We start from the raw sequence: 26,242 nt of genomic DNA, 5'->3' as shown, positions 1-26,242 counted from the left end.
CGGGGGTTTCTGCCATTCAATGTTGTTGTGGATGCGCTTCAGCACTGGCCAGTTTCGACCCCAAAAGTTTTAGGCCTTCAGCAAAGCCACTGATAACATGCCATCTTATTCAACTTACACGGTATGGTGATGCTAGATCTGTCCATACAACGCTTCTTTCATCTGTACAGCGCTTTTAAAGATGATGGGCAGTGAGACTATCCCAATTCATTCGGCATTCTTCATTCCGCAGTGTTTGGGCAGGGGAGAACTGCGCCACCATGCAGCTAAATTGTCAAATCATCAGCTTGATTATCCTGTCGCTGAATGCTGAAAAACAGAATAAGATCATTGATTCTTCTTCTTGAAGACGTTGAGAGAAGCTTTGCGTTGCATCGCAGCGGTGCAAGTGGCCAGAGTCGTTGATCTGCAAAGTGCACTTCTTCACCTCTGCATTGACGGTGGACACTAGCATCTATTCTATTGTTCTGAAACGAACACAGGACCCTTGTGATGCTTTTACGGCCGATCAGGGTGAGTACGACTCCATCATGCTCTTAGCCGTCTAGCAATGGAGGATTGATCTCGTACTCAAAGTGACGGGACACCGAAGGTCCTGGTGATCCAATGTTGATGTGTTTATCCCTCGATCACACAGTGAAGACGATTGTTGATTACATGTAATGACTAGGTGCCTTGTCCTTTTGTGAGGAACGCTCGCCAGTACTACACATTTGGCAGCAGCTTATTCAATACTGCATGTGCTAGCTGTTGTAAAGTTCGACAGGTTTGCAAAAGCTGTCAGGGGATGGACACATGATAGCAGCAGATGAATAGTAGCAGCTATTTTGTGTTAATGTGTCCCCTCATGCAAATCTTCTATGCAATAGGGAGCAGTATCACACCAAGACTACCTATAATCTGTGATCACCTTTGAACTGTCTGACCTACAATCCCCGTTGAGCTGTCTAATGTGGTGTGCAGGCTTGAACCAGTAGGTCACTCCACAGCCTTGGGGCACGATGGCCTCGAAGGATGGGCAGGTCCTGCCAACTAAAGAGGCCGGCCTGTTCAGGCAGGTGGTCAAATACTATGAGACAAAGCAGTACAAGAAGGCCATCAAGGCGGCAGAGCAGGTCCTGAAGAAGTATCCGGACCATGGAGAGACGCTGGCCATGAAGGGTCTGACCCTGAACAACATGGACCCCTCCAAGAAGGAGGAGGCCTATGAACTCGCGCGCAGAGGCATTAAAAACAACCTGAAGAGCCATGTCACATGGCACGTCTATGGGTGAGAACCTGCTGCACCCCTTGGCATGGCAACTGCGTTGAAAGGCATGGATACTCTGGGAAATTCTAGCCTTAAATGGAGGCCCGTCCTTGACTGGTGGTGTGTGCAAGCAGGCTGCTCTACCGCGGGGATCAGAACTACGACGAGGCCATCAAGTGCTACAAGAATGCTCTGCGCATCGACAAGGAGAACTACCAGATCCTGAGAGACCTCTCGAATCTGCAGGTGAATATTTTTGTTTCACTACCATATCCACCCATACAGCTGTGACCATAGTCAGTCTGTCAGCTGCATTGCTTTTGCCAGCATTTGAGCGGGCCCAAACCAACATCGACAACTGCGATGGAAAGGGAAAGCTCCTTCTTAGAGGGAGCTTTGCATGCTGCAAATTAGAGGGGGTGTGAAAATGTTGTGGCGGGGCTGTGCAGATCCAGATGCGCGACATTCCGGGCTTTGTGGAGACGCGGACGGCAATGTTGGCCCAGAAGGCCTCCAACAAGTCGCACTGGATCAGCTTCGCCATCGCGCACCACCTCAACGGCAGCCACCAGCTCGCCGCCCACGCCCTGAAGACCTACGCAGACATGCAGGTGCCAATTGTTGCCTTTAGTGCTCCCCATAAAGAGGGCATCTTGCTGAGCTGCACCAGTGGGCTTTGCACAGCTCCAAAGCAGCTCTGACTTCCAGTCACAAAAGGCACCTTGCTTTATGACACTAGTGGGCTTTGCAGACGCCACTTAAGGCCTCTTGAGCAATTTGAACATGGCCTCGTTGCGTAGCTGCACCAGTGGGCTTTGCATATTTTTACAGCGCTGGTATGCAATATGCTGCAGCTGCCCATGGGGCCGATTGTAATTTAGGACCGATTGCATCAAGCATGCTGGACAGATAATGCATTACACATTGCTGGGGGCAGCTGGCGGTTCCCTGGTCACTCATGCATAGGTTGCCTCAAAGGACGGGGCATGGGTTCACTGATGTGCTCAGACTGGCACAGTCAGTGATGCCTTTGGCATGCTGGACCTCTGTGTCCCAAGTCTCGCCCCAGGCTTCATCAGCGCGTCTATATATTATCATGTCGTGTTCATTTTATTTGATGTGCGACAGGAGGAAGTGCCGGCCTCGGAGGCGTACGAGCACAGCGAGATGATCCTGTACAGGGCTCTGGTGCTGGAGGAAGGTGGCCAGACAGAGGAGGCCCTGGCGTACCTGGACACCTCCAAGGTACCTTTCAAAAGATAGCACTCGCAGCGTCGTTCGCATATAGTGGAATTGGTTACGAATGATGTTGGGCGTTGGTTGTGCTCTTCGTGTATGGCAGCGCCTGATGGGGCGCACTACAGGTTGTGCAACCTGAAATACTCCGGGCAGTGGTCAATTTGGCATGTCAGGGATTGAGCAAGTGCAAATATGAGGCATTGCGGACAGTAGAATCATGGACTGGAAATGTGGCCGTGAAGCAGGGAAGGAAAGCCATGATTGTGAGGCGAGCATGTGGAAGGGCACGGAGGGAGCAGATATTACTGGAGTCCTTTCCATGCATTTAGATTTGTGATAGCATTGTTGGGTGTCATGCAGGAGCTCATCAAGGACCGCATTGGGCTGATGGAGCAGCGCGGGCGGCTGCTGCTGAAGCTTCCCCAGAAGCAGGAAGCTGCGGAAGACATCTACCGGCAAGTACCCCGCCCCTACCTATCTGCTGATGCATGCGCTTTCCATATAAGTTAGCCAGTCCTTTGCAGCAGCAGAGCAGCCCTGTGAGCAAATTTTGCATCTGTTCCAACAATTGGTTATTGCAGGGAAGATGGGCTTCCTTGACCTACAGTAATCGTGCAAAGAATACGGTTGAACCGTGCATACATGGCACTTTTGCAGGAGTTTCATAACAAAGATTTGTCACTGGCTGCAGGAAGTTGCTGGCATTGAATCCAGACAACCACAAGTACCACGAGGGGCTCAGAGCAGCGCTGAAACTGGCGCCTGACGCAGAGGGCCAGTGGTCAGATGAGCAGCTGGAGCGCCTTGCTGAGCTGTACGATGAGCTGGCAAAGCAGTACCCTCGCAGCACGGCTGTGCAGAGAATACCCCTGGACTTCAAGGTGGGCTCTCCGCCGATGGACTCAATTATTATCAAAAGTGCTTTGTCTTTTGGTTGCTCCTGCCACGCTTGGAAGTGTCCTTGGTATTATAAAATGGGAGCATTCACTTGAATTCATTGTGCTGCAGGTTGATAAAGCGTTTGAGGAGGCGGCTGATGCATACGTGAGAAGGTTCCTCAACAAGGGGATCCCATCCCTCTTCTCAGATCTAAAGGCCCTCTACAGGTGTGCAATCATCTGATGGCTATATGTGCGCTTGCGTTTCCTCTTCCAGGGCTGTCTTCAAGCATCCCTGTGTTGCACGTCATGTGATAAATTGCCCCACATAGATGTCATTTGAGGCCTTAGGGTCCAGGGGATTACCCATATTCTCTTCCACATACTTCCATTTGCTGTAAGAAGTTGCCATAAGTTTTACCTTTTGCTGAAGCCTCTTCTTGATTGTTTGTTCCATGCCAATGCAGGGAACCAGCGAAGCGCGAGGCCCTCGGCGCCTTGATGCAGCTCCTGCTGAGGAGTCTGGAGAAGACAGGGGCGTTCCCTGCTCTGCCAAACCAGGAGGGCACCCCAGAGGCCCCAGGCCCAGAGGCCAAGCTGTGGACCCTCTATTACCTGGCCCAGCACTATGACAGGATCGGGCAGACAGGTACCCCTTCTGTCCGCACAGATCCCATTGGTAACTGCGCATCCAGAGCACAAAGACCAACATTACCACCATGAAGAAGCAGATGTCATGGTGCAAGTCGATGATGCCTTGCATTACTGGCGTTACTGGGTCTTGAAACCCCATTTGCCAGGCTTCTGGCGCATCTGGATATGCCAATTGATTCGCCTTTCGAGCCACAATGATCCAATCAATGATGCTGCCTTAAGTCGAAGTGCAGAGATTCAAGTCATATAACAGGATGTATGACCTGAAAGGACTGTAGATGGTAAGCGTATTATGGCAAGGGAATTTGCATGGCAGGGGATGCGCTGGCTGCAGTGGAGCGGTGTATCCAGGAGGACCCGGACCTGCCAGACGTGTACAGTGTGCAGAGTCGCATCTTGAAGCATGCTGGCGACCTCGATGCGGCTGTCGCTGCTGCCTGCAAGGCTGAGAGCCTGGACCTGGCTGACAGGTCTGTCCTTCAAGCTCACTACCTTTGATAGCTCACATGATTTATATTGACATATGAAGCTGACCTCCATGCATGCATCGGGTCTTTGATGAAGAGATGCATGAGACAGCAGCCCAACAGAAGGTGGGCATAATTCCTGTGTGGAAACAGGGAGGCCAACTGCTGTGGATGCTGATGTGATGTGTGTGATTGTGTGGGCAGGTATCTGAACAGTTCTGCAGCGAAGGCGCTGTTCAGGGCAGGCAGGATAGAGGAGGCTGAGACTATGGCGGCCAAGTTCACAAAGCACGGCGATCAGCTGAACGGCCTGACGGAGATGCAGTGCATGTGGTACGAGATCGAGTGCGGCAATGCCTACATCCGGCGGAGAGAATATGGCAAGGTGCAGTGCTAGCTTCCCCACTTGATTCTTGTCTTTAACGGGTGCAGGTTTTGTTTCAAGGCATCAGAGCATGTCTCAACATACCAGCATGATCTGTGCTGGCGGGCTTGTCGGTGTACGAAAATATCAGTGCTTTGTTACATAGTTGCACACATTAGGGGTAGATGGTTATGGTGCGTCTTCGGCATGGTCCTTCAGTCGCCGCATTCTCAATATTTCTTTGGGAAAACGAAACATGCAGAGGAACACCTTGACGACCTAACCTTAATGTTCTACTCTCTAAAAAAATCTAAGCTGGGGTCTGTCAGTCAGAGCACTGTCAAAGCTGTGATAATGGCATGCGCTATATTATTATGTTTCTGATGTACTCTACTACGCTGTGCTGCTGAACATTACGCTCAGCTTTCTCTTGATGAGTCCCATGCATCTAAAAGCCCATTCCACAAACCACGTACAGTCAAGATCAAAATAACCAAAACAATTCTGAAGGGTGGAAGTGCATGCAAATGTGCATGCAGGCGCTGAAGAAGCTACTGGCGGTGGTGAAGCACTTTGAGGACTTCCGGGAGGACCAGTTTGACTTCCACAGCTATTGCGTGCGCAAGATGACGCTGCGATCCTACGTGGAAATGCTGCGCATGGAAGACACCCTGCACCACAACATCTTCTACTCCAAGGTGGTGAACTTGCCAATGAAGTTTCTTGCATTTGAACCTTTTGCAAGAGCCTTCCCTGCAGGTCAGCAGATGCCCTACATATATGTCAGCTCCATCTTCAGTCAACTCTGACATCTCTTAATGGATGATGCACAGCAAAGATGCACAGTGAAAGTCTTTCAGACCTGGCACTGTGAAGGTTTGTAAGATTTTGCATGGCCATCTAGTCTTGTGCAGCAAGCATAAAAGAGGGACACACTCTGCCTCCGCTGAGTTTAACAACAGCAGGACACTTTCCAAGTCATTCCTTTAGGAAAGGGATTTTGCAATGTACCTTGTGCATCAAGTGTGGCACGGTCTAAAGCCAGATTATGAGCTTACTGGCCTTTTCTTGGCATGTCTAACCAGGAAGGTGCTGCAAGTATGGGAGGTGTTGTACGCAAATTCAGGCGGACACGTGTGCCTGCTGTGTGCGCACTGAGTGACAAACTTATTCTGTGCTGCTTGCAGGCGGCATGGGCAGCAATTCAGGTGTACTTGGAGCTGGACAGGGCCCCGGCGTCCGCTGCGAACAATGGCAACGCGCAGGATGGCGCTGACTCCAAGTTGTCTTCAGAGGAGCTCAAGAAGCTTAAGCAGAAGCGCAGAAAGGTGCCTTTTTGACACAACAAGCATTGCTGTAATATTGATCCTTGCTGTCAAATATTCCTTTTACTCCATATCCCTTTTTACTGCAGGGACTCTGAATTTGATTTGGGTGTATGAGAAGTTTGGGCATGCGTGTCTGGTCTCACATATGTCAATAATGCAACTTTTCACATCCTGTCTCTTTAGCGCTCACTCCCTCACTCAACGGAGAGGGTGTAGGGGCAAGCTTTACAAGGGAAAGGGGTTTATCCGGAGGCGAGACCTGACAAGGGCATGTGGGTGTTCACAGGAGCAGCAGAAGCAGAAGAAGGAGGCAGAGTCTGCAGCTGCTGCAGAGAAGGAGGCGGCCAAGGCGGCAGGCAAGGACAAGGGGGGCACGCCCAAGAAACAGCCGGCTGCTCCGAAGGAGAAGGATGCCGATCCGGATGGAGAGCAGCTGGCAAAGGTAGCAGACCCCCTGGCAGAGGCTGTGAAGCTCGTGCGTGTGCTCAAGGAGTACTCTGGGGACCGGCTGCAGACGCACCTGCTGGCCTTCGAGGTGTGCTCCCCTTCCTTCTCTGGCAGAAATTTGTTATGATCATGACAGTGTTGGCTGCAAGCTGACAAGACATGACGGTAGCATTCCATTGTCGCATACTTTGTGGCGGCTGCATGTGCAAAGCAAATGTGAAATGCTGCACACGATTTCAAGCAGCATGGCTATCTAAACGTCGAAGCAAGCTTGATGGAATCTTTGTGAGCATTGCATGTCAGTGTGGAAGCAGCAAAGGTCCTGGAAAGAGCAGTCATGGCTGCGAGTCAGACCCGGCACACATTCATCATGTGACAGCGAGGTGTGCGCATGTGCAGGTGTACCTGCGGCGAGGGAAGCTGCTGTTGGCGCTGCAGGCGGTCAAGCGCGCGCTGGCAGTGAGCGGCGCAGGTCACCCACAGGTGCACTGCCTCATCGTGCGCTTCTGCCAGGCAGCCGCAGCTCAGGAGGTCTGCCTCCTCTCTGCCTGCCGAACATGCTTCTATCTGGAGGGTCCAATGTCATCATGGTTGGCCCCTGCTATGACGCAGCTTTTTTACTGATTGCTGACTGTGCCAAGGAGGACAGGAGTGCTGTATGCCTGAAGTATGGGGCTTGCACGAGGAGCCGGTGTGCGTGCCTAGGACACAGCTGGCTTGTAACAGTAAGCAAGGGCAATGAGTAATATGCATATGCTTACTATTGCTGCATTTTGTGCAGGGGGCAATTAAGGAGAAGCAGGTGGTGGCGGAGGTTATCGACTCGGAGGTGAGTCAGCTGCTGGGCGGCAAGAGCGCCGCTCAGTACAAGGAGGCCTTCTTGGAACAGCACGGCGGCGAGTCGCTGCTGCACCGGGCGGCTGCTGCCGAGATGATGGCCTTCCTGGACCCCCAGTCCAAGCCCAAGGCTGTGCAGGTCATCCTCAAGCGCGGCGGCCTCGTCGGTAAGTCCTCGAACCTCTGCTATCCCTGCTGGCATGCAAGGCGTATGTCAAATTTTTAAACCTGCAGTTGTGTGGGTGTTGAAGGGGTTTGAGCCTTTGCGAGAAAAACGATGGCGACTTTGGGCCTGCCCTTGTGCAGTCAGATACTGACAGCAATCACCAGCAGCTCAAAGGACGCACGGCAACAATTGAGTCAATGCAGATATTGGATGTACTGCAACTTGAAAGGAAATCATGGGGAGCGCCAACTTTACATCATTAGATGCCTGAGAGGAATTGTAATGTGTCTAATCTGGCCAGGGGGCGGTGTTCCAGCGGAGGCCCTCACCCACGCAGACGCAGTGGCAGTGCACAAGCTGCTGCAGGGCACTCTGGGCGACGAGGCGGCAGCGCAGGAGTGGAAGCAGCGCTGCAGCAAGGTGTTCCGCTGGTCGGGCTGCTTTGAGGGCGCGGACCGGCTGCACCTGAATTAACCCAAAGCCGATCCTGCTCCAGCTCAGGCCAAAGGCGTGGCAGATGCATTGAAGAAGGTTTCTCTGGACAGCTAGCATACCCGAGGACAATAGCTTGTGTCATGAGATTCTTGCCAGGCTCTGGCGTGCAGCAGGTGCCACGCTATGGCGCTGCAGGTGGATTGGCGGTGCAGAGGGAAGGGTATGGTGGGCATTTGCTCATGTCTAGGTGGTCTCTGGGCTGGGAGTACAGAGGAAGATTTCTTGCGCATGTGCCATGCGCATGCATGCACATGCTGATGCTAGGGAGGTAGGCGGGTTGGCAGGAACTTTTGAATCTCTGCGGTATCTTTTGGAACTCTGTCTTTGTGCGCTTCTTTACGTGAAATTTTTGAAGAAGCACGATTGAGTGCCAGTGGCTGCGGCGCCGCCGGCTGCTGCCAGTGTGCGAGCTCGAGTGTTGGTCTGGTCTGCAATTGACTCTCCCTGCAGCATGCATTGCTATTGATACTCAAGCATGTCTCTGTTGCAATTTGAGATTGCTAATATTTCATCGCCATGTAAGGTTGAAGCCTGAAGCTTGCATTGGGGTGTCCTCACCAGGAGCAAGGGTTTGTTGCCCACCCTTCCTCATATTATATTCCCCTACTCATTGCCAGTGTTACGAGGAATCTGTGTCTTCTTTCATCTCTTGTACTTTCTTGTGATGCTTAAGAAAAAATAATGCGGATTATTCAAGTAGTTTGAACCTCCAATTGTGCTAGGCTGCTTCATTAGGGAAGCCTTGGAACACCGCACACGATCTGCTGGTGCAGCGTGCGTTTCGGCCAGAGGCGTTGCCCTGAGCAGTTCAGCAGCGTCTGCTTCATGTGACGTTAGAATACTACCCTGGATGATATCATACAGCTCGTTTGGTGTCTCGTGGACAGCGGTCGTCTTCACTGTGCTCATCGTATTCTTTATGTACGCAAACTTCCTCTCTTTACATTAAAACAAGAGAAGCTCTACCGCAAGATGTATGACGTTAAATTTCATCATCCATGAGGCCAAGTCACATCCTATAGTAACACTATTGTAGTACTGCTTGCAGTACCAGCTCGGGTCATCCAACTTTATGCTTATACTTTAGCTGATGGTCCCATACGTTAGCATCGATAAGTAGGCACCTGACATGTCTGGGAGCCTTCTCCCAACAATATGATTGCTGTTCCTAATGTGTATCAAATAATCTTTCGTCCAGCACTCTCGATCGGCCCCTTCAGTGACTAGTCACAAGCAGGGTAGCAGATTTGACAAGGAATATGAGAAAGCATTCTATTCAATCATTTCTAATATATTTCCTGCCTTCTTGCAGCATGGACGGCGTGCAGGGCTATGGGTACTCCAGAGTTCTGCAAAGATTCGTCACCAGCAGCTTGGACAGCGAGGTGCCTCGGCCCTGGTGGGACACAGACCTTGGCCAGAAGCCGCTCCCCAGCAGGCGGCCAGGTCCTGCGCTCTGTGCTGTGTGCAGCGAGCCTGCACCGCACCGCTGCGGTGGATGCAAGGCCTCCCGCTACTGGTATGCTCACGTCGATGCCGATGCTTGTACTGATGGTTCTTGTCACTCTTGCTCAGGCAGCAGCCTCTTGGTGTCCACTCATCTCAAGCTGTAAGAATTTGCATGGCTTACTCATCCATTGGCTGGGAATATGAACATCTGTCCACGGAATCAAGAGGAAGACATGTGCGACCAATATCAGTCAATCCTCCTTCATCAAACTGCGGAGATGAGACTTAGAGCCTGAAGCGCAAGATTGGAACCGTTGAAGTATTGCATGCATGCGCAGCTCGAGGGAGCACCAGCAGCAGCACTGGGCAGCGGGCCACAAGCAGGTGTGCCGCAAGCTAGCACTCGGGATTGCAGCAGGCCTGCACGTCAGAGCGGAGGGCAATCCGAAGGTGGAGTCTGGGAGTAAACAGACACAAGAGGAGGCTGGCAGTGCGCAAGCACAGCGGCTGGTGCCGAGCAGAATGGTTTGCCCCTATGAGGAGTTCCTGGCACTGTGGCCGGCCGCCGATGCCTCTGATGAGGGCCCCACTGGCCTCATCAACCTGGGCAACAGGTGACACCCACGACTCTGCAGTATATCATGCCGCATGCACTCTGTGCAGAGGTCATGCTGAGAGATCCTCCTTCGAAACAGCGCCTGTCCCATGATACTGCTGTACACGACGTGCTGCTTACGCCCGCTTTCGGAAGCTACACAAAATCAGGTGCACCGTGCCAACAGCTCATGCAAGCGAAATTTCCTCGATCATTGTGCAGCATTCTAAAAATATTTCATCCTTGGGAACTCTGCAAATGTCTTGAGGGAGGGTGTGTCCGTCGGCGCAGCTGCTTTGCGAACGCAGCGCTGCAGTGCCTGATGGCGACGCGGCCCATGGGCGCCTATCTGGCCTCGGGCCTGCACACCAGCCGCGGCTGCCCGGCGCCCCCCGGCGCGTTCTGTCCCCTGTGCCAGCTGGAGCTTCTGGCCAGGGAGATGCGCCGCGGGGACGGCCCCGCCACCGCGCAGCCGCTGCTGCACCGCGTCCGCCTGTTCTGTCGCGACATGGTCGCCGGCGAGCAGGTGATTGATTGCTCTTATTGCCTGTGACTAGCTGCCAGAATGAGAGTGACCGAACAACAGACCCTTCATGCGCAGAAGGGTGCTAACGTGGGAGCTGTGCCTCAGCAGTCCTTGAGGGGCATGAGCAAGAGTACTTGAGATTGCTCTGAATGGGGTTGGAGGTGCTGATAAGGAAATTGGGGTAATTGTGCAGGAGGATACGTCGGAGTTTCTGAACGGCCTGCAGACCGCTGTGGAGCACATTATGCTGCATCAGGCTGGCAGCCCTGCCAAGCTGGACAGCCGGTCAAAGGTGCCACTCTCTCTTCTGCTTGTCAACACACTGTCCTGCACCCATTATGCACCCAACGTACCTCTGGACCCGAAGTCTCACTACAGACATGCATATGTTTGCAATGCGGCAGTGCACCCGTCAACAATGGCCGGCCCATGCGCGCAAATGGCGGCAAAGTGTAACAGCCAGTTGTTGCGCAGGAGACGACCCTGCTGCACCACATATTTGGCGGCTATGAGCGCATGCAGAACGTGTGCACCGTCTGCTGCAATGTCTCAGCCTCCTTCGACCCATTTTCCATGCTGTCAGTCGAGATTGACGAGGACATCACCACCCTCGAGGATGCCCTTGCACGGTACTGACTTCCTTACATAATATGTACACCGTTTTCCTCTAGGACATGTGCAATGATGGCCATTGCAAACTTGCAGATTGGCATCTGCAGGTTGTTTTAGTCTCATTCTCGCATGCGTCCATCATGTGATATTTCTGTCCGACGGATTGATGAAGACTTGTGTGGTACACCAGATTCGTGTGCATACCACCTGCATCCCCTTGCATCTGATGGAACCTCTGTGCACATGCACTAATCTCCGCATCCTGGGAGGTCAGATATAAGCTCTCGAAATTATTTAAGAGCGCCTGTTGCGTGCGCGCAGGTATACACACACAGAGCTGCTGGCCGGGGACAATGCATACAGCTGTGAGAAGTGCAAGAAGGACGTGGAGGCGGAGAGGCGGCTGTGCTTCGAGGTGGCACCTAACACGCTGCAGATCTGCCTCAAGCGCTTCGTCTCGGTGCGTCACCTCAGAGCCCTATGGTGAAATCGACTGTCCCTCCCGCATGCATGCCATTTCCTACCTTGCGCAGATGGCCTGCTGAATGCCCATCAAGAGGCATGCAGACCACCGGGCCTCTCTAACATGCCATGCCGGGAGTGAGCGGCAAAGATGCAGCAAATAAATTTCGGCATGTAGTGCAGATGTTCTGGGAAAGCAAGAGTCGGACCGACCCATTGCATGTCCCATGACTTGCAGATTCCCGTCAAATTCTTGGGTCCGGGGGTTTTAAGGGACTGCTTTTATTCCAGGTCACAACTCATTGGTTGACCTCTATGTGGGGCGCTGTATTACAGCATGCATGGCAGGGAGAAGTCAGTCATCTTCAGTGCTCCGTGTAGAGGTGACTGTGGTAGCTGAGTGGCAGCGTTGCCGCAGGTGGATGGGGTGCCCATGAAGAACTCTCAGGCGGTGGACTTTCAGGAGCAGCTGAATCTGGGCCCTTTCATGGCGTCGGCCGCGCTGGACGGTGGCCCGGCGCGGTACCGACTGTACGGCATTATCGTGCACGAGGGCACGTGCAATAGCCCCCACAGCGGCCACTACGTGGCCTATGTGCGCGGCGCCGACGGCCAGTGGTGGGAGTGTAACGACGCGCAGGTGGGCCATCTTCCCAAGCTCCATTACCCTTTCAAGGGGACTAACAGAACGAAATTGCTCGTACTCTTTTGCTCATCTTGGTACCGGTAAGGGAGAGGGATCGCGAGGTTTAAAGATGAAGGTATTCCTTATAATGAGGAGAAACAGATGGGCACCTGTCCCTGTGCACATGCAGGCCGCCGTATCCTGTTCAGTACCGCTGCCCTGCAATGCAAAAATGCCAGTTGCTGTCTGTGCTGCAATTGTGTCCTGCACCTGAGGGCGCAGGAGGGCTGATGGGGACTTGCTAGAGGGGTTCTCTAAGGGCCTCAGTACCTGGACCATGATTGAGACCTGTGCTGACGCGGCTGCGATGCTGCATAGGTGTACAGCTGCACTACGGGCTACGTACTGTCGCGGCGGGCGTACATGCTATTCTACGCGCGCGAGGCGCCGCGGCCGTCCCTGCCCGAACTGGCGCAGCTTGCCGCGGTGCCCCGGTCGGCCGCCACTGGCGTCTCCGGCAGCAAGCCTTCCCCCACCCTGCAGAACGGGTGCGTGCCAGTCCCTTGCAGCTTTCCTTTGGCAATTCATTGTAGACCTTGAGATTCAAAGGACTCCTGGGAGTTGTGCCTTGTGCGCTTTTCCAGTTCATGGCAGGCAGGGATCTGATCAGAGAATGTGCGCGCAGATATGAGGCAGGGCATGCGGCCACTATGCCGAGTGCCGCGCAAGGAGACGAGCCCAGCAGCAGCAGCAGGGCGGAGGCGTTAACAAATGGAGGCACTTTACTTGACAGAGTGAGCTCTGCAGGCGCGTCTGAAATGTCTTCCAGGGATGCAGCGCCGTCGCAGCATCCCGCAGAAGCAGCGGGCCCTGCATCCACAAATGGGAGGAGCAGCGATAGCGGCTGGGACAGCAGTGAGCTGCCAGTGGCTGGGGGCGCTCGGGCACCGGCCAATCATGGTGAACCTCCGAGGTCTGCAGCATGCACAGAGCAGCAGAGCGCTGCAGCAGAACCCGCGGATGCAAACAGAAAACAGCAGCCTGATGGCGCTTCATATCAGGGCGACGGCAGTGCAAGTCTCAGGGACAGCGGGCTCTCACAGGTGGATGCTGTGGGCATAGAGTCAGGGAGTCTGCTCGACAGGGCCAGTGGTGGTGCAGAAATGCAGCCGAGTATACCGGCAGGCCATGAGGCCATTCTGCACCTGGGGGTGAGGATGCCGAGCGGGTTGGGGGATGCGCATCAGGGCCTGGGTGCACAGGATACACTCTGGAGGCCCAGCGCAGGCGCGGCCGTGGATGGCCTGCTGGAGGGCAGGCCGGCCAGTATCGGCGGCCACCTCAGTGCGCGCGGTGCTCTCCGCGCCTAGAGTGCTGGCATTATTCTATGTGTGTGTGTGTATCTTTGTAAGAGGGGTCGTGGTTGAATAAGTGATGTCAAGAGGGAGGACTGCAATTTGCAAGGATGTGAGACGTCCAGGCAGGCGCATAGCCTACTGGCCTGTCTCATCACAAGCAAATATGTTTACAAATCAATATGATAGTCTCTGTGATTGTTGTTTCAAGGGGTGTGAATCCAACGTTTGCTTTGCACCACTCAAGATACTGCGTTGGTCCTTGTTGCAAGGTCTCTATGGGAATGTAAAATAGCACTTTCCCCAATGCTTGCTGCTTGAAGGTAGTACTCTGTGACATCAAATGCACTCACAGTATGATTGTTGTCGTCATCCCAAATCAAGGGATACTGCACAGTGCCTTCAAGATCAGCCCAGCTGACGGCATAGATTGCATGCATCCTGCTGCCTGCTGTAGAGTGCTGTGCCGGGTCCGGTACAAACCATGTCAGATTGAACCCCTGCATGATACCGCCGCAGAGTCTGATTTTCAAGATCCCCAAACAATTTTCATAAGAGTCCTGCCGTTGTCCTGAATTGGAGAAGACCTATTTATGCACGGATATCCTCAAGTTCTTTCACCCCTACTGGGATGAGTATTGATGAAGAATTTGACAATTTACAATGTATATGGTTCAGAGCTTCTATGAACGATGGTGAGGTGAACCAGGGCACCTGGTCAGTGTACTCTGCCGCGCCAGTGAAAGACCAAAAGCCTGCTTCTGTGTAGACCTCCACCCAGTCATGGTTCCCTCCAGTCTCTGTGTTCCAAACGGGTGTCCCTGCAGCATTCAAAGGGTTTCAGTCTGCCAACCCACATCCCATCTTATGCACTAGCCGAGCATTGCTAATGTTAATAATGTTCACAGCTTCCCTGGTATTTAACAATGATCTGGGAGTGCTCTTTGAGCAGCTCTAGCTGAGATCCCCATAGATCACTGGCAACGTGCCAGACGTGATCGCCAGCACTGGAGTGTCTGTGCTACTTGCAGGCTCCGCCATGACTCCATGCAAATCTGTCTGACAGAACTGATGGAACATGTACTACATGCCATCAATATGATCACATGCATGCGCTGCACAAGAAACACAATTGGCTGCCTCGACTAGGATTCCCCTGCACCTGCCATCCTTGCAGGGATGCCCACAGAGCGGAGAGCATTGACCAAGAATATGCTCAGCCCTGTGCAAGAAGCGTGTCTTGCCTTAATAACCTGCAAAACAATGACCCAATACTCATTGCAAAATGTGCAAAGTGACACAGGAAGAATCATTGGGCCCATGCAAGGAAAATGCTGATTTGGGCACCTGAAATGGAGACATGATCTCTGGAGTTTGGTTGGATTTGAAAGTAATGCCCCATATGGTCCAGATCTCCTTGTTCAGTATCAGCGCTGCTTCTGACAGTGAGGAGGCGTTCTGAACAAGAGGCAGGAACCTCTGGAAGAACATTGGCCTCCAATTGTCACGAGGCTCATCCACACTGCAAAGTTGATCAACCTTTGCATGTAGGCCTACTATCTGGACAGATATCTATTTACGGATCCAAATTGCAGCAGCAGGTGAAGCTTCATGTCTTTACCTGGCATAGGGAAGCACATAGTTCAGGAAAATTGACCAAGGCACATCCTGTGCCCACTTGGAAATAGATCTCGCAGACAGGGCTAGTTCTGCATTCTCCTCTAGGTACTCAAGAGGCAAGACTGCATCACTGGGTGGCATGTATTTGCGCAGGAATTCAAGGCACTCCTCTTGGGGAGGAGGCCCTAAGAGCTTGCAAGTGCCCAGCAAGACCTGCAGCAAGCATATGCAGAACTGACTGCTGACTCATCCTTATCAGATCATCAATGCAGAATAATTAGGATTGTCAATCTTGTCGAGGAAGGGTGCCTGTGCCTGCCTGCGAACAGAGAAGCAGGAAGGCAGTGAAGAGTGCATTTCGCATGGTGCCCAGAGTTCACAGTAAATAGACTCGTTGAATAATCTTTGACACTTTCCAAGGTGATGTATGGGCTCCACGGTCTCAACGCTCCAGTCGTTTACCACTCCAGATCAGGTCGTCTTGAAAAATAAATCTGTGATGCCGCAAACTTTGGGACCATCGACCCAGATATGGACCATTGAAGTAATGATTTGGAAGACTCAAGAGCTGTAAGAAGAAATCAGACATCGCAGATTGATGAAACACTTGTTTCGACCTGGCTTCTTCTGAAATGGAAGCTGGTCATGAGCAAATGAGGTTTCCAAAGGATGGGTGAAGGAAATCCATTTCATGTGTCGAGCCTGATGGCCTTTGAGTGTAGCTTAAGCAGAATTTGCAGCAACATCCAGCTATAGAGCTCTTGACACCAGTTTGCAAAGTGAATTGAGCCCACCGGGCACATCCAACTGCATGCATATACAGCGGCAATCTACCAGTGGTGCCATGCTTATTGCGTTGCAGCAAGGCATGTGCACAACATAACACCCCAACTGCTCATCAGTACCTAGCAGGGTCCCAGCTCAACATGTGTAATATCAAAAATTCTAGTCATGCATTCATTGGATCAACAATTCCAGGTTGAAAAGCATGTCAACTGAGGCCACATGCGACTCGGTTCCAAATGCATACTCTTGGCTCAAGACACTGCCAGACACCTGAGACAGCACAATGACACCCATTGATGGAAGGTTGCTGTGCTTCTAATGCAGGTCCTCACGGACCAGTACTCAGACTCGATCACACACTGAGATGAAACAGACTAAAATCCGTTGGATGTGACCAAGAGCATCCACTTTTCATTTGTGCAACCCGTGCAGCTGCACATGGCTACGGCAAGGCAGGCGTTGAAAGACCTCACAAGTAATGATGCAGCCACTGCAAGTGCGGACAGTATTCATACACAACTCTGACGGGCACACAAGTACATGCAAAGGAAGCCAAAAAGTACCAGGTGGCAGGCAAAAACACGCCAAGGAGGCTAGTAGGGGATCATCAACAACGCTTTCCGCATTGCTGTGATCCCACTTGCTAGTTTCCGTCTCCTGTGAACAGGATGGCAGTTCTCTTGGGTGTCGTCAGTACTGCCGGTGGCGCTGCCGCGGCGGCCGACACCGAAGCAGTGCTCACCCTCGGACTCGGGGCCACCACAGCCGAGCGCGCAGCCGCAACAACCGGCGCTGGCGAAGTGGCAGATGCAGCCATGCTGGGATTATTAGGGGCCAGAGCCAGAGACTCCGCCTTCGTCACAGGCCACTGTCCGTCCGTCTGCCTCGCCCATGCCACCAAGTACGGGCTCGGCGGCATGGCCGTCGCGACACTCGGCGCCGGGAGCCGCTGCGCTGCGGGCGCAATCGCCGGCCCGGCAACCGGACCCTTGAGAGGCGGTGTTGACGGAAGTGGGGCGCCAATTCTGCTGGGCGCCAAAGCAGGCGCGGACTGGAGGCTTGCAGCAAGAGGGCGTGGGAGCTTGCTGGGGCTTGGAGCCTTAGCGCGCTTGTGAGCTGTCGGGGCGGGTGCGTGAGCGCTGCCGCCGTAGGGCCGCTCGGAGCCCGGGTGCGCGGTGGCGGCCGGCCGCAGCGCGCCGGCCGGGGCCGGGGCCGCCGCAGGGAGCAGGGAGTTCGCTGGGAGCGCGACGCGCTCGGCTTTGGATGCCACGTCCGACGCCGCGGGCCCCGTTACGGGCCCCTGCACTGCTGGACCCAACACCTCCCCGGATGCATCGTCAAACTGCACAAGGCATCCAAACGCATGTTTTCGTCGCCGATGGCTTCGTGAAATCCGGACATGCTCTGCTGAGGCTCTGCTGAGTGACAACAGCTGCTGCTGCCCAACTACCCAGCAGACAAACGCATTGTACAAAGGAGCATATTCTTGAGAAGCTTCTAGAGCTAGCATGCCTTAGGATGCATGATGCATGCACACTATTCAACAGCTGTATCATGTGTAGAGCACCAAAAGCTGAGCAAGATACTCACATAGAGGTACTTGACAATTCGTGCGGGTAGCACTGCGTCAAAGCTGTCCTGGTCAGAGACCACCACAGTGTAATTCTCTGCACCCTTCACCGCGATAGAGGCAATGTGCAGGCAGTTTGGATCCCCAAAAGGGTCACTGCTGAGCGTCCTGCAAGTTCACAAGGGGCGTTCAATACTATATAGGGACAGCTTGAATTGTGAAAAGAAAGGGAGGAATAGCAGAATGCATTCCTCTGGTTATTAGTGACCAGATTATCTCTAGATGGACCCTATTACACCATGCATAGCAGGGATGCGTGAATAACACCCTGTGTGTGCCTGCAGTAATATGCAAATAAACAGCCTTACCATGTGAACTGCTGGTTGATGTAGATTGAGACTGTCGCCCCGATGAGGATGCCATCTAGGAGGCAGATGTCCATCTGGACATTCAGGCTCTCATCAGGTGAGAATGAGAAGATGGCCAGCTGAGGGTCGGCGTCCATGGTAGGCTCTGGGTTGTACTCGTCAAACAGCACTGGTTCTGTGCCATTGCTCCCCTGAACATAAACACACTTGATGAGCTTAACTCATGTTATACAGCAAAGCAGAACTTTCTTGATCTCCAAAAAGCATCCCGGAACGGCAACTTTTATGCTTGCCTGGACAAATCTACTGCAAGGCTGACTAGTCATTTGTGCTGCACTTTGAGAATCGCGCCATGCAAAGCCCAAAAGAATGCGAATGGCCAGAAAATAGATACCATGATGAAGAATATGGCAAGGGCGCCTCACCGGGAAGGGAATGGTACATGGCAGATCATCACATTCAAGTTCCAAGGCGTCATACTGCGTCCAGGGGCCAGTGGACGCCTGAGCAATTCCCTTGAGAGTGTGTATGTGGAGGTAATTTTGATTCACTGAACTAGTCAGCCTGAAGATCAATTGGAAGCGGGCCATATTGCCCGGCACGAAGTAGGATATGTTTGCATCTGCAAGCCAGACAGCACCTCACTTTTCCAAAGAGTAAAATTAAGGTGTCCGTCAACATAGCAGAGATCAAACTCGTGAAATGTATATGCGCCTGGAGTAGGACATGCAGTCTTCGGAGCGATGATTCGATGACTTACTTATCTCATCAGACATGCTGATCTCGATGCTCCTTTTGTAAGCAAAGACATCCGTGGGGGTGAATACGTCGCTGATTTCCGAGAGGACCACATAAGATGAGACATCAAATAGATTGCCTGCATCACACAGCAACCAATTCTCCCGCTGTGTTTCTAAGGTCACATAATGACACATGCACAGACTCATCCTGGCGTTTCTTCACTTACATTAAGCATGCATGCTGAAATCCTGTGCGCTTATCACTCAAGTAACCTTGGTGAGATTCTGGTACAAACCTGGTATCGCGCCGCGCACTGTAATGTTCACTGTGATGGTCTCGTTCTCGAAGGGCATCGGATCTGTGAGGCTGCGCAAGCAACACAACAGTCAGGAATATTTCGCAGTTCTATAAGAGCAGATTCATGCCCAATGCTGTCATCGTGAGAGGGTGGAGGAGAAGGGAGGACTCACAAATAGGTGAAGCTCTTCGCGCGTTCCTGTGGCGAGAAGGTAATTACATGGGGAAAGAAGCAAAGCCCAGGACCGTGCTTGGCGGATCTTGTTGAGTTCATGGTTCGGACCACGATGGATCCTCCATCGCTGGAGGCTGTCAGAATCTCTGCAACCTCCTCCAAGACACCATCTGGGGGAGCACTGGATAGGAAGTGTTCCAGGCCGTTCTTCCATGCCTGACATGGCATCGCATAAAGCGTCAATGACTGCTTAGACTGCCGCTAGCAGCAGGGACCCCTTGCATGCATTTGAGGAGGGGCACACCGACATGCAGAAAGGCTGACCACGGTAGAGCAATGACATGCAGGACACTTGCAGCAGGTACCGATGACATGCAACTGGGGAGGAGCACACCGACATGGACAGGTGTTTCAGCACAATCAAGCAGGGGCATGCAGAGCAATGCAAGCAGGCAGGTGCATTACCGCAGACAGGCGGCCATAGTAGTCTGGGGCCTGGGGTTCAGAGCAGCTGGCAAAGCCTCCAGTCAAGACAGCTACAACCTTGCCTGTGTCCATGTCTATCAGCGGAGATCCAGACGAGCCTGATGTTGTTGCACCCTTGCTCCACAGTACCTGGTCGACACATCAACCCTTTCATGCATGAACCTCACTAAAAAAATTCCCTGTGAGCATCGAAAGCAAAACTCAAACGAACCAAGCACATCAACACCATGGAGTATGTCTATGATGGTCTATGCCACCATGGTGGCCAAGCACAGACCTGGAGATGCGTTGTGGCAGACGGCTGAATTTCACCAACAGGGAATCTCCTTGCTGTGAAATTCGTCGTGACGCTGCCACTGCACCCATTTCCACACATCTCATGGTATCATATCATCACAGCAGAGTAAGTGAGCCATGATTCTAATAAGTGTGGGTTTCCCACACTGCCAGAAGTCGCACCTGCTGTTTGCATAAGAGATACGCTTGAAGTTGCCATTTGGATGATGTATGCCGATGGCTCGTGTTGGCACTGCATTATCGCTGCCATCGTAGCCCAACTTGTATGGCTTGAAACTGTCTGGGATGGTTGCAGATATCTCTAGAAGGAGGATATCGGCCTTGCTGTCGTAGAATGCAAGCCTCAATCCCTACAATTGAAGAAAATTTGTTCATGTCACAGTACGGTGCCCAAGACCGTCACAGTGACCATGTGCAAGTCATGAAACTGATCTTCCAAGAAGATTCTTTGTGCACTTTCCTACAAAATGGACTGTTTTTTTTGAAGGAAATGGGCTCGTGCACTTTTACAGGAGAGAAGAAACAGCAAGACCAATAATCACATGGTCATCTGGCAGAAAGGAGGTCATGCGCACCTGAATGACCTGTTTGATGGGTGGTGTTTCTTTTTCTCCACATGACTGCTCATAGTTGAAGATCAGTATCCTGTGCAGAGTTTATTCATTCTTGAACACAATACTTATAAGTAGAAATTGATAGATGAGTAAGAATGCAACAGCACACACAGAATACTGTCTACATGGTGAATGTTGCGCACCAGTACTCAAAATTGTTGATCGCTGTCTTATCTGCAACCATTTAGACACAAGTTAGACAGTTGACATCAAACTCTTGATTCAGCCACTGTGCAGTGCTGAACTGAAATGTGATGAGATGAATGGACCAGCAAACACTGTACGTGGCAGCCCCTTACCCACAAAGCAGTGGTCTGCAGTGAGCACGAACTTCCTCCCGATGGGTGCAGTGATGAGAGTTCCTGCATGCAGACTGACACTGATCATTTCCTGCCATAGACAATGATCATATGAGCTCCATGCATGCGTGTAACACTCAAGCCTTATTTCTCCAATGGTGTAGGGATGGGGATGTTGCGGTAGTGTACCTGTACAGAGGGCCATGGCTCCCAGCTGGACATTCACAGCGTAGATATCAAGGACAGCATCGTTGACAGTATCCCACTGACTGTCACACAGCACACTGGGGGTGCACGAGGACACCACATCAGACTTCCGCTGCAGCAATGACATGTCAAAATCCGTCCCTGGTGTGTATCTGACCTCCTCTGACTTCACCAACAGCTGTCTCCGCCGTCGACGCTTTAGCTCTGCTGCCTCAGGCAGATTGCCTTGCAGACCCTGTCAGCAATGCCAAACATTCAGATCATCACTCCTGTGGCCTGCATGCAGCCCCGCACTGGGCTGCTTGCATCTGCAACGTGACACGGACGGTTGTGCATTTAATTCGCCAGCATTGGGTGTTAGGAGAAGAGCAGAGGAAGGAAGAGACTATCACTCGCCTGCATGACACTGGCGATGCGCACTATAAAGCCGCTGCTTGGAGGGCGTGAGGCTGGATGATGGAACTCCAGAATCACTTCTTCACCTGTTCACATCTTGCCATGTTGGACCATGATTGAGCATAACACTAAGCAGAGAAGACATACGTCTTGCCAGAAGATTCTACAAGAGATATTGCTCGATGCAAATTGCTCACAGCAAGGGCGGACCAATTTACCTTGCATGACCAAAGTGGTGAGCTTCTGGGACGGTGCAGCTTTTGCTGACACTACCAAGCAGCTATCCAAGCATACTGTGCAATTGCGAGTTTCTGATGGCGAATAAATGCTAAATTCTCCAGCCCAAGGAAGCGCAAGTTCACTGCGCTCCCAAACACTTCAGTGATTTGTGTTGGTACGGATTTGCAAGTGATTAAAGCAGCACATGCATTGAGCTTCACCTGAAGATCAGGACATGCGAGCTTGCGCCCGGTGAAAGAATGCTCAGACTCCACAAACTGCTGCCATCTTCCAAAAGGCGCCAGACACCCTTGCTGACAACATCTTGTTCTTCGAAGCCCTGCCACCAACATGCACATATATTCAAAGACCCGAGGAGGAACTGTTGACATCAACAACTTTGTTGCATATCCGATGATCACATGTGATTCAACACGTGCAGCACATGTGCACATTTTAGGGAGTTAGACAGGAGCACACCGGGGGCGCTATGTTCAGGACATTTCTGGCATTTATGCCGAGAATTTCCTCGTGCTGATCTAAGAAGCTTTCAGGGTCCGCTAGAGGAAGCAGAATGTGAGGCAGCTGCGTCGTCTGACCCTGTCCAACTGGCTGCTGAGATGCAGTCCAGCCTCGCGGTAGGGGATCACACAACACTGCGCATCCACAGCACATGCCATTAGCGATAGGCACTGACTACATCCTCATGGATCACGGTCTATGACTTGGCAACAGAGACCGTATGAAGACCGAATGAAGAGGCAGCATAGAAAGACAAACCTGACAAGAGTAGGAAGCTGCTTGTTACTGCGAAGCTCAGACAGCTGAGGAAGCTCAAGTGTCCTCTCTTTGCACCAAGCATCTTGTACAATCTCTGCTATAAAAACATCGCGTTGACTTGTGCCCACCAGTCGCCTGTACCACACCATGAGCAGACTCAGCAACTTGGGATCCTCATCACCACCACCAGGGCTTGTGTTGAATTTGTAAAAAGCTGGCAGTCAAGTCTGCCATAAATAGTGCTTTGCCATCTTCAAGAATCGAATTTGAAAAGGCATAAGCAGGCCCACTACCGCTGGGCACCGTTGCGTTTTCAGGGCGAGGTACTATATCCTCCTTCCAAGGCTACTTGTCGCCTTGTTGCCTTGATGCAGTCCAATACCCCAGGAACTGCCACAGGAACCCTCTTTATGGACGCAGATCTGGCTGTACTACCCGCGCAGTGCCTTCAAAGACCAAGTTTCTCTGCACGTGGCTAAGCTTCCGAAACAGCTAAAGTGATCCAGGGCGCAGGAATCCTCGAGGGTCAAGCGTGTATTTGCGACGATCAAGCTCTAGCAAACACCGCTCGAAATAAGCAGGCTTCGGGACCGAGATCAGTGACGAACACTCACTTCGTCATCAGGTTTTCCAAAATCACCTGCCGCCGTGAGAATCCGTAAACCACCAGTGAACCCGTAAATGCATGCATGAAATCCGGCCAGCTTTGTCACGGCTTGAACACTCAAAAGACAATCACGATCGCCTCCAGCTTCTTGCGTTGCTCTTGCAACCAATAGTAGGCGCTACAACGTGCACATCACGCCAACCAGGGCAAGAACCCTGCTGCTGCTGCCCTTGTGACCGGCAGAACCGTCTTGACGAGTTCGAACGTGACCTTCCTCTGGACAGACCGCTCTGGTCTGCCAGTTTCGGCCTCTGCTGATAGAGCCGTGCAGTCCTTTCCGAGATCGAAGTAGAAGTGAAGGCAGCGAAGGCGGACACAGAAGACCATGGCAGCTTTGACAGACCAGTAACACCCTTGACTCCTGGTTTTTTATTGCAGCTCGACGACCTAAAAGCCTGCACAGGTGTCAGGCAAGTCAAGGAGGCAATTCTGCAGTGTGAAGCTAATCACGCCTTTTGTTGGCGCTGCAGGCAGGTCGAAATCCAGGAAGAGGAAGAAGTAGAAGAGTTCCAGTTGATTGAGAAACTCCAGCAGCTTGGCATCAATCAAGGTAATTCCTCAGCAACTTTCCTGCAAATGTAAATGCTCTTTTCTGAGATAGTGCACCCCACACATACGGCAAGCTGGTGGGTGTGGCACAGGTGACATCAAGAAAGCCAAGGAGGCTGGCTACCACACATGCGAGGCCTTGCTGATGAACACACGCAAGGTGAGCACATGCTGGCAGTTCCTCTGACTCCTAATGTCCAGACTGATGCATCGAGGGTCAGTGAGAGGAGACAGTTGCGACAGCTCAACGGTGCTGCATGCAGAAACTCGCTGACATCAAAGGGCTGTCAGATGCCAAGGTTGAGAAGTTGCTAGAGGCCGCTCGCAAACTCTGCCCTAACATTGGATGGCTGAGCGCCAAGACTGTGGAGCAGCAGGTGCAAAGCATCCCATGGCAGTATTCTCCTCTTGCTGTGCACCTGTTCATGCTGCATCAAATATGCCAGGCCGTCTTGCGCACTGCAGAGGTCCAAGGAGATCTTGAAGATTTCTCTTGGAGCACAAGCAATCAATGAGCTGCTGGGTGGGGGTCTTGAGTCAAAATGCATCACAGAGATCTATGGCGAGTTCAGGTGTGTGTGTTGTGTCATATATGCCTCCTAATGTCTGCCGTTTGTTAACATCAGCACATGCAGTACATGCATGCATGAATGTCTCACAAACAGATGTGCCAAGTTTGCAGGACAGGAAAGACGCAGATCTGCCACACCCTCTGTGTCACAACACAGCTGCCCACTGAGCAAGGAGGGGGTGCTGGGAAGGTGAACGTTTTGCATTCATTCTGGTCAGTGTCTGAGACAGCTAAAATGGCATCATGTACAGTGTTCTAAGTGGCTTGCCATTTTTCAGGTGGCTTACATTGACACAGAAGGCACATTCCGAGCAGAGAAGATACGAGCCATCGCTGCCCGCTTTGATCTGGATGCAGATGCAGTCTTGGACAATGTGAGACTCTCTGCTTCCTCTGTTCTGCTGTTTTTCAAGTCAAATTATATGAGTGGGGCCTGACTCCAGACATTTACGCTGCCTTGTACCGTTGGTGCTCCTCTCTTTCTGAAGCAATATAGGTGCATGCAGATCATCCATGCAAGGGCATTCACACATGAAGCACAGATAGGTGAGTCACATCTCGGCAACACAAGGATCCTGCAGACCTGTGCAGACGCTGCCAAGTAAGAGAACTAACCTGTGAACAAACTCTGGGCAAACGTCGCGCCCTTAAAGCAATGCATGTGCAGAGCTTCTGGTTCCCTTGGCTGCAAAGATGGCAGAGGAGCCCTTCCGCCTGATCATCATGGACAGCATCACTGCCAACCTGCGAGTGGACTTCACAGGGCGAGGTGTGGCAAGCTGCTCAACATGCAAGCCCGCATGCATGCATGCATGGTTAACTCCCTGTTAGGGGCCAGGAGACAGCCGTTTGCTTCTGGCATGCTGTGATATATGACTGGATTTCTAATGCATGCTCAGATCTTGTTGCTAGATATCGCCTGTGTCCAGCACAGATAGGTCAGTGAGGCTCAGCAGGCTCTGCCTAGAAGCAGGCAATCTAGTCACCATTGCATAAGTCTTCAACGGTAACATGCTTTGTCACACATGCGCAGGTGAGCTGGCCGAGCGCCAGCAGAAGCTTGGGTACATCATGAGCAGGCTGAGGAAGGTGAGTCATTTATAGCAATCCCTGTTCCTGTGCAGCACAATCTTTGCACATCTCAGAATGGCGTCATAACCTTTGTGTGGGGCCTGCAGCTATGCATATTTGAAGATCCCTGTTCCTGTGCAGCATAGACTTTGAGCATCAGGATAGCATCCTGACCTGTGTGTGGGGCCTGCAGCTGTCTGAGGAGTTCAATGTGGCTGTCCTCATCACCAACCAAGTGGTCAGCGATCCTTCGGGGGGCGCCATGTTTGTTGCTGATCCCAAGAAGCCTGTGGGCGGCCATGTGCTGGCACATGCCTCCACTATCCGCATCTCCCTGCGCAAGGGCAAGGCAGAGCAGCGTCTGATGAAGGTCGTGGATGCACCAAACCTCCGTAAGTCACTGCCTTCTTCCAACTAGTGTGCATCCTGCTGCTGCTGCTGTGACCTTAGCTGTTGTTGCAGATTTGATGCACTAAACCTCCGTAAGCCACTGTCTCCTTCCAAAAAAGTGCCTCGTGCTGATCCTAAGACCTCAGCTGGTGCATCAGAGTGATGCATGCATGGCAGATGCCAAGCTCTGATATGCATGCAAGATACCTTGCGCCTTCTGGAACCTGTCACATGGAAGTGTGACCATCAATTATACTGTGACACATGAGAACTTGTGTGCATATTGCAGCTGAAGCAGAATGCTCCTTCCAGCTGTCCACCGAAGGAGTGATAGACTACAAGGATTGATCATGGACGCCCAGCAGTTTTTATTGTTCAGAGGAGTACACTA

The 26,242-nt window shown here is 52.2% G+C and overlaps 4 protein-coding genes across 4 annotated transcripts; 2 read left to right on the top strand and 2 right to left on the bottom strand.

Moving 5' to 3' along the window:
• Nucleotides 1-1,001: 1,001 nt before the first annotated feature.
• Nucleotides 1,002-8,103, top strand: COCSUDRAFT_34939 (N-terminal acetyltransferase A, auxiliary subunit; the record flags this gene model as incomplete). Its single annotated transcript, XM_005652181.1, has 16 exons — nucleotides 1,002-1,270; nucleotides 1,384-1,495; nucleotides 1,699-1,860; nucleotides 2,378-2,494; nucleotides 2,849-2,943; nucleotides 3,180-3,369; nucleotides 3,497-3,594; nucleotides 3,834-4,015; nucleotides 4,337-4,490; nucleotides 4,692-4,872; nucleotides 5,391-5,549; nucleotides 6,039-6,179; nucleotides 6,466-6,714; nucleotides 7,026-7,157; nucleotides 7,408-7,630; nucleotides 7,946-8,103. 16 exons carry the CDS (start codon nucleotides 1,002-1,004, stop codon nucleotides 8,101-8,103), a joined length of 2,622 nt encoding a protein of 873 aa, XP_005652238.1.
• A 1,334-nt stretch (nucleotides 8,104-9,437) lies between these two features.
• Nucleotides 9,438-13,763, top strand: COCSUDRAFT_55680 (cysteine proteinase; the record flags this gene model as incomplete). Its single annotated transcript, XM_005652180.1, has 9 exons — nucleotides 9,438-9,643; nucleotides 9,912-10,187; nucleotides 10,460-10,694; nucleotides 10,888-10,986; nucleotides 11,169-11,323; nucleotides 11,628-11,766; nucleotides 12,187-12,408; nucleotides 12,772-12,941; nucleotides 13,079-13,763. 9 exons carry the CDS (start codon nucleotides 9,438-9,440, stop codon nucleotides 13,761-13,763), a joined length of 2,187 nt encoding a protein of 728 aa, XP_005652237.1.
• Nucleotides 13,764-13,990: 227 nt separating this feature from the next.
• On the bottom strand, nucleotides 13,991-15,533 carry COCSUDRAFT_11742 (hypothetical protein; the record flags this gene model as incomplete). Its single annotated transcript, XM_005652179.1, has 5 exons — nucleotides 13,991-14,270; nucleotides 14,476-14,569; nucleotides 14,911-15,001; nucleotides 15,096-15,270; nucleotides 15,370-15,533. Coding segments are annotated over 5 exons (804 nt in total), but the record flags the coding sequence as incomplete, so codon positions are not given.
• A 1,264-nt stretch (nucleotides 15,534-16,797) lies between these two features.
• COCSUDRAFT_39286 (hypothetical protein) lies at nucleotides 16,798-21,335 on the bottom strand (the record flags this gene model as incomplete). Its single annotated transcript, XM_005652178.1, has 14 exons — nucleotides 16,798-17,496; nucleotides 17,745-17,892; nucleotides 18,093-18,283; nucleotides 18,518-18,714; nucleotides 18,853-18,969; nucleotides 19,129-19,199; nucleotides 19,304-19,521; nucleotides 19,771-19,920; nucleotides 20,069-20,147; nucleotides 20,251-20,438; nucleotides 20,664-20,733; nucleotides 20,846-20,876; nucleotides 20,987-21,064; nucleotides 21,191-21,335. 14 exons carry the CDS (start codon nucleotides 21,333-21,335, stop codon nucleotides 16,798-16,800), a joined length of 2,382 nt encoding a protein of 793 aa, XP_005652235.1.
• Between the last annotated feature and the right edge of the window lie 4,907 nt (nucleotides 21,336-26,242).

The sequence above is a fragment of the Coccomyxa subellipsoidea genome (genome assembly GCF_000258705.1).
Source record: "Coccomyxa subellipsoidea C-169, whole genome shotgun sequence".
Classification (NCBI taxonomy): Eukaryota; Viridiplantae; Chlorophyta; class Trebouxiophyceae; family Coccomyxaceae; genus Coccomyxa; species Coccomyxa subellipsoidea.
The sequence above is the reverse complement of the archived record's forward strand: the minus strand, read 5'-3'. Positions and strand labels throughout refer to the sequence as shown.